At 29.3% G+C, this 20456-nt stretch overlaps 2 protein-coding genes across 2 annotated transcripts in view; one reads left to right on the forward strand and one right to left on the reverse strand.

Moving 5' to 3' along the window:
• Window positions 1–20058, forward strand: part of LOC656802 (sorting nexin-8) — a 62712-nt gene extending 42654 nt beyond the window's left edge. Inside the window, exon 4 of the mRNA XM_064357326.1 lies at window positions 19617–20058. Coding sequence (XP_064213396.1) covers window positions 19617–20043 — 427 coding nt within the window. The 3' untranslated portion in view covers window positions 20044–20058. The remainder of the gene's footprint in view (window positions 1–19616) is intronic.
• LOC135266500 (anillin-like) lies at window positions 913–2749 on the reverse strand. Its single transcript, XM_064357388.1, has 4 exons — window positions 2257–2749; window positions 1914–2202; window positions 1582–1862; window positions 913–1529 (listed from the first exon to the last, which is right to left on the reverse strand). The coding sequence occupies exons 1-4, from the start codon at window positions 2491–2493 to the stop codon at window positions 996–998; spliced, it is 1341 nt and encodes a 446-aa protein (XP_064213458.1). The 5' UTR covers window positions 2494–2749; the 3' UTR covers window positions 913–995.
• Window positions 20059–20456: the final 398 nt, after the last annotated feature.

The raw sequence follows: 20456 nt of genomic DNA on the forward strand, positions 1-20456 counted from the left end.
TTATAATCACTATTAATAAAACACGCTTCCATAGCAACGTATTTTAAATTTAAATTTTAAAATACATTTTAAAAAATTGTGATTGAAAAAAACATTAATTTAATTTAAAACACGTTTTGTTTCAACAAAAAAAAAATGAAAAACACTCATGCGAAAACGCTTAAAGTTTGCGGGTGTCTATGTAACTCGCTGACGCTCGTTGAATACCCGACAGCTCTCGAACTTTAAGCTTGTCATAAAAAAATCAAATTGAATGCTTGCATAGAAAACAGTTATGGATTATGCAGTGGACACGTCCTGACCCTAGGGTGCATATTTAATTTTTTCTATTAAATTTTTGGCCATTTTTAACATTTTGAATGCTTATTTGTGCATTGGTAAGAGGAAATGATGACTTTTTTATGGTTTCGAAAGTTTAACGTTTTAATTTTAATTGGATCTGTTTTTAATTTTTTTTATTTTTATTTAGTCTAGTTTCGCATTTTATTTATCATTGCAGAATTATAATTTTTACATTTAATATGTTTTTTGAGCAAAATTTCTTGAGTCAGGGTACAAGTTTTCTATTTTTTTAAGTTTTTTTAGCTTGTGCCGACAAAATCTATTTAAATAAGTGGTCTTCTAATCTAAAAATTTTTTAATTTGGGTATTTTTAAATATTTTGACATCGTTGTTTGAGAAATAACTTCTGTACTAAATAAAAAATTTTGGATATCTATTTTCTTCAAAAATTGGTAACTTGGCCATTGCATTTGGAAGGCGAAGTTTTGATTATTTTTTTGGTGGTTCTAAAATTTTTCTTTTTTATTTAAGTTTAAAATTTTTGCGATTTTTTTACAGTTACAAATGTATTTTAATTTCTTCGAATTAGTCTTTTAATTTGTCATTTTTTTGTTCTTTATATAATTATGATTTTGAAGAAAAGACAGACGATTTTCTCAATATAAATTTATTACGAAATGTACAAACCAAACATGCAAATACAAACAATAAGTTCAGTGTTCCCAAATTTCGATTGCGCTTAATATCCTTTCGATACAATTTCGCCAACATTCAAATTCAGTTCTGGTATCACATGATAATAAAACAGTTTTTCCAAAATATGTTTTTAAGAAAAGTGTTTGCTTTCGCGCACACTCCTCTCTCGAAAGCAACTTGAATTCAACACACGTTGCTAAATCAATTGTCCCTATCGGTTTACATTCGAAGGATTCATCTGGAGGATAATTAAAATATTGCAAATATCTCCCATCCAAACAACACCATTCCCTATTCCATAGCGGACACTCTTCACTCTGACTAACATTTAAAAAACCAGACAAATTTACATTTAAATCAGTCCAACTGAAAATGCTGGCAGTAAAACGTCCAGAATTCATCCAAACTTCCATCAAATTCGATTTTGGGAGATCTTGCAATGTTGTGTAGGTCTCTCCCCATAAGGTAAAAAGTGATTTTCGTAAAGGAATTTCTTCTTCTGGACGTGGAGCGTACTTGCAGGCAAATGATTGTTTCGATTTTTTCATGGCCTGAAATTATCAAATTTAGAATAAGCACCAAGCTAATCGCAAAAACATTTACCTTTCTACTAGCGCAATAAATTTTAATGTTGATTGTAAAATCTGGTTGCAGTCCGGTTACAACAAATTCTTCCTTAAAATGTATCACTCCGTTTGATTTTATTTGAGTCACTTCGGAAGCAAGTAGTTTGCAACCACAGATTACTACACAAAGGAAAAATTCCTCAAGTTGTTGGTTATCACACCAAGTGTAGCAGTTTCTGATTTTTACTGATCCTATACACAGCTCATTTTTCTCTTCAAATCTATTGTCTCGTGTTAGTAATAAATTACTTGTCAGATCTGTAAAAAACGTTTTAGTAAATGGTGTTAAAACGTTGAATTAAGACTTACCGTTAATTAAAAGAAGTCTTTCCGCCTCAAGCCGCTCCTTGCTTAGTCTCGTTTTGTTATATAAATCGTCATAATGTATCGCTTTCAAAATCTGGTCCTTATTTTGACTCAAAATGAACAATTTTGTGTCCATTAAATCAAAGCTTGGACCAATTGAGCAATAATCGCTTAATTCACGAGTGGAGTCAGTTCCAGAGCAAGTGAAGATATTCACATAATAATATGGCTGTGGGTATGGATTTGAAATTAACGCCGATAAATTATAAGTATTTATACTGGAATCGGAACGCTGCAAAACATTTAAATAATAGTAAACATGACAATCAAAATAAATTCAACTTACCCCACTTGAAAGAGAGACATTGTCTTGACTTTCAGAACATGAAGATCTGGATCTTCGTGTGCGAGATTTCATAATTTGGGCACTAAATCGCGACATGACTAAAGAGTCCACAACTTTTTTGATTTCTATTGGATCGAAAATTTCTTCAATTGAACTAAGGGAACTTCCTTGCCAGAGGTTTTCCATTTTTTCGGGCACACAGTTTTCGTTAAACGTAGAATTGTAAATTGTTTTCATGTCAGAGAAAAAGCACAATTACTGGCACGATGTACTGCAGAAAAGTCACTGCTTCACTGCCTGAGGGCTCAAGTCGTTACGAATTTATAGCCTGAAGCAGAGTTTGAGGCGTTTCTATTGGTCCATTTTTCTTGACCAGGTAATTGACAAAATAAAATTAGAATAATCAGTTCTTATTTGGTTTGGAAACAATGGAGAGATAATGAAATTCAATTTTTATTTAAAAAAAGTTCAAGCTTAAGTTGTATTACTTAGGAGCTTTAAATGTGATTGTGATTAAATTCAAATTTCGTTTCGACCAATTACGACAACTTATTTCTAATTAATTTAATTGATTTTTTTTATATTAAATATTATACCACTAAAAAACATATAGAAAAGTTAGAAAAAATCTGTTTTCACACACATACAGTTCTAGTTATAGTTACGTTTAGTTGAACTGAATTAAAAATTACTTCTCTTTTGCATTAAATTAAGCAATAAATTAATAAATTGTTGCCATTTTTTTAAACAAAAATGTGTAAAGGTTGGTTAACTTTAACAATAACTGCAAAAAACTCATTTTTATAATAATTTGTTTCTTTTGTAGGTGAGTTTGCTTGAAACTATTTTTTTTACGGAAAATTAATTTTTTGACATAGGTATACATTTAAAATGAAATTTAGATTTTTTATAAACTTTGACTACTTTACTCGTAGAAATTGTTTTTTGATAGACGTATTTTTTGTGGTACTTCTGAAATATTGATTATTAGAAACTGTTAGAATGAAATAATACAAATCGGAAGTTAAGAGTAAAAAAATTTTTCCAAATATTTGTGCAACAAAATTCATTAGTTGATGTTAACGATGTTAAAATTCTTTGAATCGCTCTGCCTAGTGACAAGTATTAACTGCATTAGTGCATTCGAGATTTTGTCGATATGTTAAAAGCTCGGTTATACTTGTAAGTTAGATGTGTGTATAATGGCAATGCCACTGCTGAGGCTAGAACATATGCGGATAAGTTTCCAAATCGCTTTGTAGCATATTTTGTGACAACAAATATGGTAAATTCGCTTTCAATAAAATTTAATGTTTTTAGTTTTTTATCAATAACTTGATAACGAAGTCCAATCGAACAATTTTTCACTCTTAACTTTCGATTTGTTTTAGTCCCGTCAATTTTGAGACACTCTGTGCACATGAATGTAGGTAGGATCGTAGTAGGTATTAAAAGTTTGCCGCTTCTTTCCAGAAAAAACGAACAATGTTAGTATATGAAAAATGTGGTTTTACTGGTTACCTGAGTAGGTAAAAATTTGTACATTTTAGAAATTCCATAGAAATAAGATAATTAAATGCGACAAATTCAAATTCCAGAACCACCTGAGATCCTAGTCTTTTATAAACAGTCAGTACAATTGCGTAATTCGATTATAATTGTACTTTATTTCAGTGACTTGTAGATAAAATTTTTTGGCAACATCCTGGCAACAACATTTCTTGGAAAATTTTGAAGAAAGCTCCCATTTCCGGTATGGTACTAATACCTGTATATAATTATAGTTCACAATTCTAGTTTCATTATTAAAGTTCGTAGAATTGCCTGGTGATTAAGTCACCCTTCTTATCTGTCCTGAAGCAATTTTGACCACAATTTTAGCTCCCCAATTTTACTTTGTCTTTCACTAGCTTAGCAGTTTTAGATTTTAAAATTGTAAGTTTTCTAGGACTAAATATTGGGGTAAATGTTGGAATGTAAATTGCTGACAATAACCTCAAAGTCAAAATTTTTATTAAGTTAAAGTATTTTTGAATTTGTTATGAGAGCAGTTTGGTTTTGAATTTACAAAATTACAGCCAACACGTCCATTTTCGGAATTTTTCGTAGTTTTTATAACTTGTAAGAATTTTATTAGAATTAGCTTTCGTATTCATTTTATCACTTTACTTTAAAGGTGTTTTACCAAGTTACTTCTCCCGTTCTTTTGTCAATTTTTTTAGTAGTTACCAAATATTCATTTGTGAATGAAAAAATTTGTTTATTTTTTTCATAAATAATCAATTTAAAATTTTTGACTAGAACTAATGCTTTATAAGTGGTGTTGCAATTTTAGTTGATATCATTATCACAAGACGTCAAAAATATTTTTAATACTATTAACCATTAACATTATTAGCATTGTCACATTAAAATTTAGAATTATTTATTAATAGGAAACAACTTAAGTAATAGTTATTGATTTAAATAAAAACAAATTGTGATGTCACAATTTTTTTATTTTAAGGGGTTACATAAAATGAAGAAATGGAAAATTTGTGTAGATCAAAATATACATTTTCCAAATCGCGTTTTATAAAAAAAAGTAAAATAATTACTCTTTGTATTATTTTTTTATAAAAACATGCTAACTTTTAAAAACAATTTATTTTGTTTCAAACTTTTGGTAAAAACTGGGACTGTTCATAATTATTTTTCTTTTTTTTGTAGCTAGTTTGCTTGAAAATAAAGTATAATTAATTGTTTTTTTACGGGAAATCTAAAATAAGTCTAAAAAACTGTAAATATGAAGCTCCTCTTCTTGTTGGAATTTCCTGGCGTGGGAACGATTAACAAAAACATAGTTTAAAAACCCGACACAGTCAACGATTATTTTAAACACAACGCGTTTCAACCTCACAGTGAGCATACCGGGTGCTCAAAAACCGGCGCACCAACTCATTGGAGTATGGTAGAGAATTGCTTACATATAAAGGTAAAAATAGTAAAAAAATTCTTTAGATTAAAGTTATTGATAAATAACGCATTTTAATTAAATGATATGTGGCAACGTTGTCTAACAGTCGTGATCGCAATAGAACTTGATCAACAATAAAAATAAAACCGTTTCCTAGGAAATAATTCCCAGTGTTGACACATCTACAAATTGTGATTTTTTTGATGAATTTAATTTTTTTTAAATTAAAAATACTGCTAAAGTCTGATAGGAAATTTAAAAATAATTATTCATTGTTGTGTTAGGGAACGATTACTTAGTGTGAAACATAAAAACATTAAAAAATAATGAAAACTGAAGAAGTTTACAAAATAAGTTTGTAGCTCCAAATTTTTTAAAATATGACTTTAGGAATTTTTTCTGTGATCTACACATGCTTCTTAACAGCGTACCACTGAGTTGGTGTGCCAGTTTTTGAGCGTTTTCTCATTTCTATGCAAAAGATAATGTGTGATCTGTGTTTTTAGGCAATCTAAGCCATTTTATAGTTTTTAATATTTAACAAAAATTTGCTTTAAAATAAAATGTTTGAAAAACTGAAATTAAACTAAATTAATTGTGTCTAACATTTTAGTAGAGGAAAAAGGAGGAGACATAAAAGTCACTAAAGTCTTCAGAATCGTCTTTATATTCATCTGAGGAGGACCACTTAGTGGTTGAAACGCGTTGTGTTTAAAATTAAAGTTTAAAAGTTTTAAAAGTTTAAAATAAAAATGAGTCGGGTTTTTAAACTGTCTTTGTTATAATGCTCTTGTGTTTTATTTCTAAAAGTTAAAGATGGTATTTTAACAAGCTTAAGATAAAGTTTCTTCGTAATGCTTCTGGAATATTAATTACAAAAAAAACCCTAAATTATCTTATTACTTATTAAGTTATTATAGCAACGGTCATGGGAATTTTATTTAAATGAGTTTTGGATTATCATTTTTGTCTTTATTGTAATATCAACAAATTTCTTGGAAAATTATCAGAAAGTTTTCAGAAAGCGCCGACTTTTGTTTGGTGCTAATACCCTTAATTATAGTTCACAGTTCTAGTTTCATTGTTATTAAAATCCAAGAATTACCTTTATTACCTGTCCTGAAGGAATTTTGTCCATAATATTACCACCCCAATATAACTTTCTCATCTACAGTTGTACAAAAATTAGCACGTCACACATAAGGTGTTCTAATTTCTCTGCATACTATTGTTTCCTTTACTTCAAACATAAAAAGCTAATGTTATGTGAAAAAAAGATTATGTTTGTTGCAATTTTGGGACTCTGTTTAGCGAACAAATATCTAAAAAGGGACGAAATAAATAATGTATGTAGAAAATTTATGATATTTGATAAAAATACATTTCTATTTCTCTTATTTGTGTTTCGGTTTTTATTCTTTTTTTTACGTCCATCGTAAATTACTACTATTTTGACTCAAAAAAGAGATATTCCTAAATATTCAAAAATAACGTTACCCAGATCTTTCGTAGCTTTTTCGATGTAATCTTGCAAAATAAATGAGTATGAAAAAAATTTATTAATAACCACTAGTATCCAATCTCAAGAGCCTATCCGCCACTTTTGACACACCCGATATGTTCAAATACAGGGTGTACATTTTTCGTGCTCTGTCATGGGGATTTCAGTTATTAAAAAGAGAGACGAGGTCTATTAAATTGGGCAAAGCTGCACATTTTTGTGCTGAACTATTACTTCAAATTTTCTTTTACATACAGGCTGCTCAAAAAATGGCGCACCAACTCAATGGTGTGTGGTAGAGAACTGGTTACATATAAAGGTAAAAATAGTAAAAAAATTCTTTGTATTAAAGTTATTGATAAATAACGGATTTTAGATAAATGATATGTGGCAACGTTGTCTGACAGTCATGATCGCAATAGAATTTAAGCAACAATAAAAATAAATTATTTTTGAAACGGTTTCCTAGGAAATAATTCCCAGTGTTGGCACATCTACACATTGTGATTTTTTTGATGAATTGTAATTTTTTTTAAATTAAAAAAACTGCTAAAATGTGATAGTAAATTTAAAAATAATTATTCATCGTTTTGTTACGGAAGGATTACCTGGTACGAAACATGAAAACATAAAAAAATAATGAAAACTAAAGAAGTTAACACAATAAGTTTGTAGCTCCAGATTTTTTAAAATATGACTTTAGGAATTTTTTCAACATTTTTCCCGTAATCTGCACTTGCTTCTCAATAACGTACCACTGAGTTGGTGCGCCATTTTTTGAGCACCCTGTATTTGTTCAACATAAAAATGTACAACTTCTCCCTAATTTAACAAATCTTGTATTTCTTATAACAACTGCTTGAAAAATGGTTTTAGTTATATCATGTGGTGATAACATCGTTGTAGTCAGGAACAAAAAGATTTTTCAAAAATTTAAGTATGGACTATGGGCGTCCATAAGAAAAATCAAAGTTAAGTGTTATAACTCTGTCATAAAAATCGCCTTGGAAAAAACAATGACAGATTTAAATTTTTTGTAACAAAGCACCTGAAGAATGTCATTGTTAGTAATGTCAAGTCCTTTTGATTTTTGCTTGAAAAAATTAAAACAAAAATTTGTAATGTGTAATTTTTTTTCAATTAATCGAAAAACTAAAAAGTACACATTATTTTTTACCAGATAAAAATTTTTTTTTGTTGTCAATGGCTTTAACAAAAACCTTATTATTTTTTTCAGTAATAGAAAATAAAATAATACATAATAAAATAGTTTTTTATGTAACAAGTCCGCAAAATAGAGTTTTAGGGAACAAATCGGATTAAGGACAAGGAGTCAAGGTATGTTTCTCATTCACATTGATCTTTTCCTCTGCTTTCTTTAATTTTTTTTATTTAGATGTTCTATTAATTATATAATTCCTCAAGACAATGGAGCAAAGTGTTTCTGTAGTTGCCGTACTAGCTTTAATGTCTTCATAAAGTAGCAATTATTTGAGGTTTAGAATTGTATTAAAAAAAGTCGAATTAATGCAAAATAAAATTTATTCTACAGAAGTCAACTATACACAATTATTTATCTCTAGACTACAACTATTTACAATTTTCTATCACTATCTATACACTATTTACAAGAACTACACTACCTAATTTAAATTAACGATGGACAATGATTTTCAATGCAATGTTTAGCAAGCATGGTCAGTGGTCCAATCCACAAACAACCTTGATTTCTCTTTGGGCAAGTCCTGGGACCAAACTTGCATTTTTGTTCGTGGATCTTCATGTCCTTGCCCCAGCAGACATGTCTGCACCCCCCAGCATTAAATCTACAGCTGACCCTCAGGCTGTCGTAGATTGCCTCCAAAATGTGAGATGGAGGCAAGGAATATCCGCTCCGACAAAGCGGACAGCACACATTTTGGCTCAGCCTTTCCATCTGTTGCCGACAGTCACCGCAAATTGGGTGTCCTTGGTTGCAGGGGTGGATTGGGGGGCGCAGAATGTCGTAGCACACAGGGCATTCCATTGCCGCCATTATCTGTGCTTTGTTTACAGCTGCCATTTTGTTTCTGCAACAGAAAGTAGTAAAAGAGTAACAAAAGTATTTCTTGAAAAAAGATGTTATTACTTACAGAAGATGGTTTGGTCGCAATCAGCTACGATAATAAGTGAGGAAATTTTTTGAGTTGTTTTTCTTCAAAGCTAGCAGGAGAAATGAAATTTGGGGCAGTTATTTCTTTTACTTATAGTGGTGGTGAAAGTCTGGTAAGGGGTGGAGCTTGGGCTTTTGCAACTTTCTAAAAACAATACTCAACTACTGAAAAATTCTTAAAAATAAAGAATTATTAATACATGAAGTAAACAGTATAAAAATAAAATTGGAACCTAATAAAAAACTATTATGTTTGTTAGAAAGATTTTCGTCTAGTCGTATGTAAATTTTCTATGTACAATCAGAAAATGCCGCTTTATAGAACTAATGACAGGCATTTAGACATCGAATATTACCATTGTTCATTTATTAAGCCTCCAATTCGAAAATAAATTTCGATAATAAAAGTGTTTTTTTTTGTACAGTGTACAACTTTCACAAACAATACTCAACTACGTAGGTACTGAAGCAAAAATTATCGGAAAATCCATACTTCAAGCATATGAAATAAAAGTGCTATTGAAAATTTAAAAAGTGAAAGTAGTTACGACGATTTTGATTAGCAGGACAGTATTGTTTTGAACTTTTAACAAGAAAAACCGTTATAGGTACATTTTTTGAAGTTAAAAATACCCATAGGGACATCTAAATTTTTTTTTCAGTAATTCTATGATAATAATTGATAGATCACTTTTTAGTGAACAACCAAAAAGTATGGAAAGTAATTTAAAAAGTATTAATTATTGTATTTAAGTAATAAGGGTGTTAGCATATTGAAAGATTGCTCTCTTGTGCACATCAGAAGTATTATACGTTAGTATATCACGGTTTTTTAATTATACAATAGGCCGATACGTCGACGTTATATCATAAGAATATTCTACAGGCTTGTGTGCTTTTTTTAAATTGTTTTTGAGATATGTATTGTGATCTGTGTCAGGTTATTTATCAGAAAATCAAACTTTTTTCTTAAAGTTAATGTACAACTAATTCTTTTTTTACAAAAAGTCTAAATTTTGACTTGTTTGACAAAAAAACTAGAAATGTGTCTTTGCCATTTTTTAAAGTTTTATAATGGAATTTCATCAACTTTTCAAGATTTAATAAAGACGAGTTTTATAAGACGGTCTATGTGGCACGAATGGTTTTGGAGCACGACGAAGGAGTGCCATAATTAAGTCTTATAAAACGAGTGTAATATACTATTTTTTCTACTTTCTGTTGTTGTTGTTTGTTTTTGTTTAGTTTAACATCAACATCTCTTCAAACTATTTCCTCTTAATTTTGTTAATTATTCGGGTTTTATTAATAAACGACTTGACGTTGTTGACAGATCATAAATTAAATTACAGTAATGACTGACGATACCCAGCTCAGCACTGCCAATACAACTCCAAAAAATTTACGAAAAAGAGTTTCACAAGAGTTCTCTAAACAATTTGTGAAGCCAAAGTAGAAAAAGGTTTTTTTATAATGCTTTTGGAATATTTTATAATTATTACTGTTAATAGGTAAATACCGTCCTAAACTGTATTATAACTATTTATAACTTAAAACTCTAGGAATATGTAAATTGTGAATCGTTTTCTCTACACTTAATTGTAGATAACAAGAACAAAATTTCTTGTAAAATTATTAGAAAGTTTTTAGAAAGCGCCGACTTTTTGTCAGGTGCTACCCCTCATTATTATGGTTCACAGATTTAATCTCATAAAGTCCAAAAATCACCTGCGGATTAAGATACCCTTATAACCTGTTCTGAAGGAATTTTGAGCATTATCTTAACAACCTAATATAACTTTGTCTTTTATGAGTTTACAGGTACCTAAGTTAGCTAAAATGCATTTATACATAATTTTAACATTACATTAATACATACTTTTTTAGAAATAAGATGCATAAATTGTTGTAATAATTGCACATAAATCAATACGTTATTTATATTTACCTATACTTTAAGAACTTAACTGCTTTTATTTGAATGACTTTAAATTCTCCAAAAACGTTGTCCATTTTCTCTTATTAATTTGTGTACCATTTTTTCTTTGCAAACATAATCCAATATACGTAAGTTATAATGTCAAGTTTATGTTAATCGCAATTTTAAGATTCTGTTGAGCGAAATAATAAGTAGAAAAGAAATACCCAAATGGATGATGTTTTTTGCAACTTCCTATTATTCCTCTTATTTGTGTTTGTTTTTTTTTAATTTCTCTTATTAAGAAATATTATTATTAAGAAATAACGTAACTCAAACCTGAAATCGTAATTTGCTTAGATTGTATCGCTGTAATTTTGCAAAATAAATGAATGTGTGCGCCAAAGAAATTTATTAATGCTAAAAATTTCCAAAAGTGGAAAAAATATTAACAAACTCTAAAAATTTAATTGAATCTTTAGTACCCATAATTATTTTTTTAGATTTTGGATTTTTATCTTTCTGTACAAAAATGGATAACTTAGCCAAAAGGAAAAACGAAGTTTTGGTCTTTTTTTTGTTTTTTTATTTAATTTAAACCTCTTGTGATCTTTCTTACAGCTACATGTTATGTATACAGCGTGCTCAAAAACTGGCGCACCAACTCAATGGTGTGTGGTAGAAAAGTGGTTACATATAAAGGTAAAAATAGTAAAAAAATTCTTTGTATTAAAATTATTGATAAATAACGGATTTTAGATAAATGATATGTGGCAACGTTGTGTAAGTCATGATCGTAATAGAATTTGACTAACAATAAAAATAAATTATTTTTGAAACGGTTTCCTAGGAAACAATTCCCTGTGTTGGCACATCTACACATTGCAATTTTTTGGATAAATTTTATTTTTTTTAAATTAAAAAAACTGCTGAAGTCTGATAGTAAATTTTAAAATAATTATTCATCGTTTTGTTACGGAACGATTACCTGGTATGAAACATAGAAATATAAAAAAATTATGAAAACTAAAGAAGTTAACACAATAAGTTTGTAGCTCCAGATTTTTTAAAATATAACTTTAGGAGTTTTTTCAACATTTTTCCCGTAATCTGCACTTGCTTCTCAATAACGTACCACTGGAACACAATTCCAAAATATTTAATATTTAGACGAATTACTAATTTTTGTTTGAAGCTTTATCAAAATATTTAAAAATATCTGACTACCCTAAGTTACCTACTTGTAGGTATGTACTAACTAATGTAAATACCACTTTTTCAGAGTTTTTAAACTCATGGAATTATTTACTTAAAACTTCATTTAAAACCAAAAGATTCAGACATTAATAAATAATAAATCATCAAAATTTTGCTATTACTTGCTTTTCCACAAACTGATAAAAAAATTGCGATTTATTTTGTTTGAAGGAGAATTTCTTATAAAAATGTTTTATTACTTCTCTGGAAAATTAAAAAACATCACCAAGAATAGGAAATTTTTATACACCAAAAAATTTTTCTAAGAAAATATATAATTGTTCAAATACAGGTTGTCCGTATTAAAAAGAGATAAGAGGTCTGTTAAATTAGGTTAAAGTTGCACATTTTGATGCTAAACAATAACTTCAAATTTACTTTCACATAATTGTTTAGCTCATATTTCTTATAGTAACTGATATATCTAATAAATACTATAATCTCAAATTTTATAAAGCTTTTTTGATTGAAATCCACAATATTTTACAGAATACAAAATTAACTACTTTCTCAGCTTCTTTTTGTCCTAAATTTTGTCTTGAACTTCACGAAAACAACACAGAAATTTTTGCAAGTTCTGATAAATTCATTGTCACTTATAAAAACAAAAATCATTAATTTAACCTTGAAATTGGACCAAATGCTCGAAAGGCGGTTATCATTTTATCAGTTAAGACAAGGCTATTTATTAAGTTGCCAATGGCTTTAACAAAAACCTTGACATTTTTTTCAGTGAGAACGTTTAATTTTTGTAATTCCAAGTTTAAGGTCAAGTAATTAATAAAAAAATATCAATAATTTTATTTACGAAAACCAATCGAAAACAATAGACATGTTTCTTTTTCATCTTCTCAAATTGTAATCAAAAGATGTGTTTCGCTCTCATTTTTGCCTCTACTTTTTCCTTTACATGTTCTTTTAGTTTTATAGTTGCTTATTATAGTTGGCAAAAGTGCCCAGTCAGTTATTACTACACTAACTAATTACTTGATTTGTGGTTTGTCTGTGTATTTAAAAAAAAAAATCGAACTGATGCAGTATAAAATTTATTTCACCTACAGTCAACTCTTTACAATTTCCTATCCCTATCCTAATCCATTCTTAAACAATACATCTCATATTTAATTAATTTAATTTAATTTTTTTTACTTAGATTTTCGTTAATTTTATAGTTGCTCAAGACAGTTGACAAAGCTACTAGCTACAACGTTTTCATAAAGTAGCAATTATTTGAGGAGAATTGTATTAAAAAAAGTCGAATTAATGGCAAATAAAATTTATTTTACAAAAGTCTAACTATACACAGTTACTTATCTCTAGACTACAACTATTTACAATTTTCTATCACTATTTATACACTATTTACAACAACTACACTACCTAATTTGAATTTACACTTGAACAATGATTTTCTATACAATGTTTTGCAAGCATGGTCAGTGGTCCAATCCACATACAACCTACATTTCTCCTTGGGCACGTCCTTGGACCAAACTTGCACTTTTGCTCGTGGATCTTCATGTCCTTGCCCCAGCAGACATGTCTGCACCCCCCGGAATTAAATTTACAGCTGACCCTCAGACTGTTGTAGATTGCCTCCAAAATGTGTGATGGAGGCAAGGAATATCCGCTCCGACAAAGCGGACAGCACACGTTTTGGCTCAGCCTTTCCATCTGTTGCCGACAGTCTCCGCAAATTGGGTGTCCTTGGTTGCAGGGGTGCATTGGGGGGCGCAGAATGTCGTAGCACACAGGGCATTCCATTGCCGCCATTATCTGTGCTTTGTTTACAGCTGCCATTTTGTTTCTACAACAGAAAGTAGTAAAAGAGTAACAAAAGTTTTTTTTGAAAAAAGTTGTAATTACCTACAGGAGATGGTTTGGTCGCAATCAGCTACGATAATAAGTGAGAAAATTTTTTGAGTTGTTTTTCTTCAAAGCTAGCAGGATAAATGAAATTTGGGGTTGTTATTTCCTTAACTTATAGTGGTTGAGAAAGTCAGGTAAGGGGTGGAGCTTGAGCGTTAGCAACTTTCACAAACAAAACTCAACTAAGTAGGTATTGAAGCAAAAATTATCGGAAAGTTCTTAAAAATAAAGAATTTGTTTGAAATCTTTATGTATAATTTGTTGACATTATTGTTCTCAATTTTTCAAGTTCTATGTTCTATGATAATAATTGATAAATCAATAATTAATAATAAATAATAATAATAATAAATAATCGATAAATTGATAAATGCATTTACGAGTATACATAATTTTTAGATTTTATAAACACTTTCTTAAAAATTAAAGGGCATGAACTATTGTAATAATTATTGTTTAGTTTGTGTACCATTTTTTTCTTTACAAAATAATCGAATAAGTTATAATGTCATGCGAAACAATGTTTATGTTAATCGCAATTTTAGGACTATTGAGCGAAAAAATAAGTAAAAAACTTCTTATTGTTGCTCTTATTTGTGGGATTTTTTTAAATGTCTCTTTACGTGTACATTTACAGTTCAGACTCAAAAAAAGAGACAGAAACTCAGAAATACCGAAACTCAAACCTGGATTCATAGTTTGTTTAGCTTATTTGGATGTAATCTTGCAAAATAAATGAATGTTTGCGCCAAAGAAATTTATTAATGTTCAAATTTAAAAATTTAAGGTCATTTATGTAATGTTCGTTTTTTTCTCTAATATTTGAAAATTTTATCTTTTTTTTGGTTTTTATTTAGTTAAAATTCTCGTGATCTTTATTAAAATTGCATACTAATAAATGTACACATACAGTATGATGCCAATGAAAGGAATCAATTTATTATTTTGTAAATTGGTGACTTGTAAGAAATCCTGAAATAGGTCAATTTTTATTTTTTCTTGCCCATCACTTGGTGTATTTATTATGGTTTTTCTTTATTTGCTGTCAGAAATGCACAACCACCAAACCTCTAATTTCTTTTTTCAAATGTAACAGTGTATCAAGTGACATCTTGTATGAAAGGTCACTTTGCAAACAATAGAAAACGCACTATTTGTTTTTTGAAGCGTTTCAAGACCTGCGTGTAAAAAAACAGTAGTAACAGTAACAGAGCTCAACAAATAAAACATTTTTTTCTATTTGTATCTTTTCAATAAGAAATTCGCAAATTTACTTAAAATTTGAAAAAAGATAACATACGTGTATAAACGGGTACCCGCCTATGAGTACAAAAATAAAAGAGTCGAACCATTTTCGTTGTGATAGAAACAGACAATTTAAACAATTTAAAACAACAATTAAAATTGTTGCTATGAATACAAACTAATTATTAAACACAGACCGGCTCGCTTGCACAAAAATTAACAGACGTAATTCTAATACACCCTGCATAACGCAAAATTTTCAAAATGGGTACCGTTCTTTTTCTGGAATATAGCGGAACTATAATAACATTAATTTCTAACGTTTTGTAACATGTTTGGTGGGATTTTACATTCAACTTATAAAATTGGTTTTTATATTTTATCGCGTAGGCTTTGAAATTATTTCAAAAACAAATAAAACGTTGTACATGAGGCCACTTGACATACCGTTTTATGTGAAAAAAAAGTTTGAGGTGGCTGTGTATTTTAGGCAGTAAAAACTACATAGACAAAATCATAATGAGCAAGAGAAAAGAAAAATTGACCTGTTTTAGGGTCATTTTACAAAAATCGCTTATATCCAAGTTATGAATTTTATTCCAGTTTTGACAGCAGATAAACAAACAAACCAAATGGTGGGCAAGAAAAAACAAAAAATCATCTGTTTTATGATTTTCTACATAAGTCAACAAATAATTATTAATGAATTGATTCCTTCCACTATGCTGCCAAAACAAATCAATTGACTTTTTAACCCGTTGCAATTTAAATTGACATAGATTCAATTCATTTTCATAAAAACCATTGTGGTGGAAAATGGGTAGGTACTCTTGGCATTAACTTTTATGAGTTGTCATGCTAACAGGTTAGCCAATTCCACCACAATGGTTTTTATGATAGTAAACCGAAAATACAAACTATATATTGTTCTAGAGAAGACTAGTATTATTAAAAAGAATATTAATATTAAAAAGAACAGCCTAGATTGCAACAAACGTGAAAAGCTTAAGAAATAAAAAATTAAGTTTGGTGGGATATACAGGATGTTTCAACATTTATGACCGAGGCAAAAATAAATATTTCTAGTCGAGTAAAAAATAAGTTAATAGTATAAACGATAGGGGATCAATTACGTTACCATTTAAGACTTTGATAATGTTCAAAATTTGTATTGATGTAATATTTTGCTTCGGTTCAACGAAAATTGTTAAAGTAAGAGTGATAAATTATTAAAACCAAGTCCCAAATTCATAATGATTTATTTGAAATTCTATTTGCATTCTTTGCTTTGGTGTAAAGGGTTTTGTTTATTTAAGCATAATGTAATCCTAAAGTTACTTGAGAAAGTTTTAAGAACTAAATCCTTTTCTTTCAAGAATTTTGATAAGACTTCTTATGGAAAGTGGAAAGTTACCAGATTAACTAACTAATGGCCAATTTCATAATCGGATTTGAAGGATTTTTGAGTTAAATGTTGTTTTCTGGATCCGCTGACTTGTAAAAATTTCTTTTAAATTTAGAAAATTAAGAAAAAGCTTTGTTTAATAAGTAATGAGAAATGTTGTCAAAATCACGAAATATTTTCAATCGAGTTTCACATCGATTTTCAAAAACAAGCATTTTTTTTGGATGTTTTGCTATTATTTAATGGTAATTAAGGAGCAACATTAATTTATTGTCAAAAAAAACATTTTGTTGATAATTTTTTTTTAAATTAGTTTCAAATTTGTAGCTCTAGCCTTGACTGTAAATTTTATCTCTCTGTTAAATATCTTATTGTCGACGACTTCGAACACAAAATTGCTACTAACAGTTGATTTAAATGCAAAGAAAAATACAATATTATATCAATTGTCATGTGATCGTATTTTTATAACTGAAAGTTAACAAAGGTTTTGCTTTTGCATAATTACTTTTTTTTTAATTTTATTTTTTATTATTTGACATATGAGGGTGGTTTAAACAAAAATTAAACGCAGTCATGACAATAAATTCAAAAAATAAAAGGTAATACTCAGTGAAAAAATGGGTAGCTTGTGGAGATCAAAGGATTTAGTTAGAAAGAAAAGAATGAGTTCAATGATTTTGATAAACTTGGACATAATCGTATTTTTAATTCTAGCTTATCAACTTTATGAATTTTGTATGAATTTTGAACAATTAGGTATTAAAATATTTCGGAGATTACATATCTACTACCCTATTCGTTGTTATGTCTTATTTTGAAAATTAGCAATTGAGCTAATTCATTTACAGGTACCTAGGTAAACCGGTTAGTGAGAAAGTATTATTGGGCCAGGTGCTAAAATTATCGTGGAAATTCCGTCAGGACCGATAGGTATTAGGGTTTCTTAATCCTCAAGCATTTCTTGGACTTTAATTACGAGAAGGCAACTGTGAACTAAAATTGTACGGGTATTAACACCAGACAACAAGTCGGATTTTATAAGAAATGTCCACTTATCATTTTCCAAGAAATTTATTATGGTCGATGGTTTCCCACTAATAAATAACACAATTTTGTGTTGTATTTTTTGGTATAATAGTTATAATTTCAGAAGCATCATAGAAAAAATATCATTACCAGAGTACCTACTTTTCAAAGTTTGTTTCTTTGACAGCAAAAAAACGGTGAAACAGTTGATTTGAGGTGAGAAAAACACCTTCGAAGGACTAGTGGTATTAAATGCAAACAAATTCGGAATAAAATTTATAGTTATTTATTGTATAAGTGTTTTAGAAAGCAATTTATCCACGCAAAAATGTTATATATTCTTATACACTTACATTGGATAAAATGCGACGAAAACATAAATGCAATACAACGTTTTATCCACACGCACCACATTAACAAAATGGAATTAATCGAAAAAATATATTCGTATTCGTAAAATAAAACTTGGCAGGCTTTGTCTGGTAGTCATAGTTGCTAGTTGCTATGGCAATAAAGTAACTTTACTCCACTAGTGGATAATAGGTCACTTTATATGCTTCACAAGTGTGGATAAAACTCTAGTTATAATGTGTTTGTGGATAAATAAATACATTTCTACTATTGTCAATATCAATAACAATCTTTCATTTATTAACAAGAACCTACCTTTGTTCAACATTAATAATTTTTATTTGTGTAAATTGATAATTGTCACAAACAAAATAGGTTTCTCTTCTTACACATCTTTCGCACCAGACCGACGAAATCAACGTTTTGAACAGAATTATTAAACTAGTGTTTAACTTTTAACTCGAATGACACTTTATCGGGGTTATCCACTGATGTCTGGATATGGCATTTGCTAAATTAGTTGAGAATTATTAATATTGTGCAATAAATACCAAAACCCTAAAATGAATCTAGGTTTACCGATAAATAACTTGAATTTATTTCAATCATACTTACATATTTCAAAAACAATTAAATTATTATTATTATTATTAAATTTTTTGAATTATGCTTCTAAACTCAGATCGATTAGGTAGGTACTTAAAAAATGACTGAGTTAAAATATCAACGAATCGGCCTATTAGTGCCATTTTCCAAAATTTTGATCTAGTTATCCATGACAGTTACGTTAACCCGATGTCCATTACGGAAATAAAGTTCCAACATAATTTTTTTTTTCTTCGGTGAACACTTTGGACATATTGACAGATAAAGCGATGTTGAAGTTATTCACTGCTGAGGTAATTGTCATGGATAACTAGATCAAAACTTAAAAAAAATTGCTTGGTATAGTTACTTATTTAACGAGTTTGAGAACAAATTGGCCGCTTTTTTCTGATTTATCATGAACACGAGTTCAGTACAGTTTTAAAAGTGCTTTAAATCTGTTAAAAATATTCTGACGTTTTTTATTGAAAAATCTTTACTGAGATGTACATATAGGAAAAACTTAAAACACTTATTGTGTACGTATTAAGAGAGTAATCTTGTTTTGATCATACTAATAATTAATAGTTTTTTCTTAAGTTCCAATTTTACTGTTCATAATTTTACAATGTGTTTTTGTATTTCAATAAAAAGTGATTTATCATAAGGATCATAGAACCTACTACTGAAAATAATTTACGATATCCGTATAGATATTTTTAACCTAAAAAACTTTATAATGATTGTTTTTTTAGTGTGAAAATTGGTTACAATAAAGTTAACGAAATATACATAAAGATTTAAAGCACAAATTTATTATTTTTTAAAAATTTATTTAATTTTGGTTCCGCTGAGAAAGTTGCTAAAATCTAAGCCCCACCCCCTAGCTAACTTTCCCAACCACTATAAGTAAGAGAAATAACAACCCCAAATTCCATTTCTTTTATTAGCTTAGAAGCGCTTTAAAGAGAAACAATTCCAGAAATTTCATTACCATCAATTATCGTAGCTGAGTGTGACCAAACCATCTTATGTAAGTAATAACAACTTAAAAAAAAACTTTTGTTACTCTTTTACTACTTTCTGTTGCAGAAACAAAATGGCAGCTGTAAACAAAGCACAGATAATGGCGGCAATGGAATGCCCTGTGTGCTACGACATTCTGCGCCCCCCAATCCACCCCTGCAACCAAGGACACCCAATTTGCGGAGACTGTCGGCAACAGATGGAAAGGCTGAGCCAAAATGTGTGCTGTCCGCTTTGTCGGAGCGGATATTCCTTGCCTCCATCACACATTTTGGAGGCAATCTACAACAGTCTGAGGGTCAGCTGTAAATTTAATTCCGGGGGGTGCAGACATGTCTGCTGGGGCAAGGACATGAAGATCCACGAGCAAAAGTGCAAGTTTGGTCCAAGGACGTGCCCAAGGAGAAATGTAGGTTGTATGTGGATTGGACCACTGACCATGCTTGCTAAACATTGCATTGAAAATCATTGTCCAAGCGTAAATTTAAATTAGGTAGTGTAGTTGTTGTAAATAGTGTATAAATAGTGATAGAAAATTGTAAATAGTTGTAGTCTAGAGATAAATAATTGTGTATAGTTGACTTCTGTAGAATAAATTTTATTTTGCATTAATTCGACTTTTTTTAATACAATTCTAGACCTCAAATAATTGCTACTTTATGAAGACGTTAAAGCTAGTACGGCAACTACAGAAACACTTTGCTCCATTGTCTTGAGCAATTATATAATTAATAGAACATCTAAATAAAAAAAATAAAGAAAGCAGAGGAAAAGAACAATGTGAATGAGAAACATACCTCTATCATTTTGATATAATTTGACAAGAAAAAATGAAATGTATTGTTTAAAATAGTTGGTACCTAAATTCACTTTCTTAAGATTTTTTTTATTTTAACAGATTATTGT

This window comes from Tribolium castaneum, chromosome 6, assembly GCF_031307605.1.
Source record: "Tribolium castaneum strain GA2 chromosome 6, icTriCast1.1, whole genome shotgun sequence".
Lineage (NCBI taxonomy): Eukaryota > Metazoa > Arthropoda > Insecta > Coleoptera > Tenebrionidae > Tribolium > Tribolium castaneum.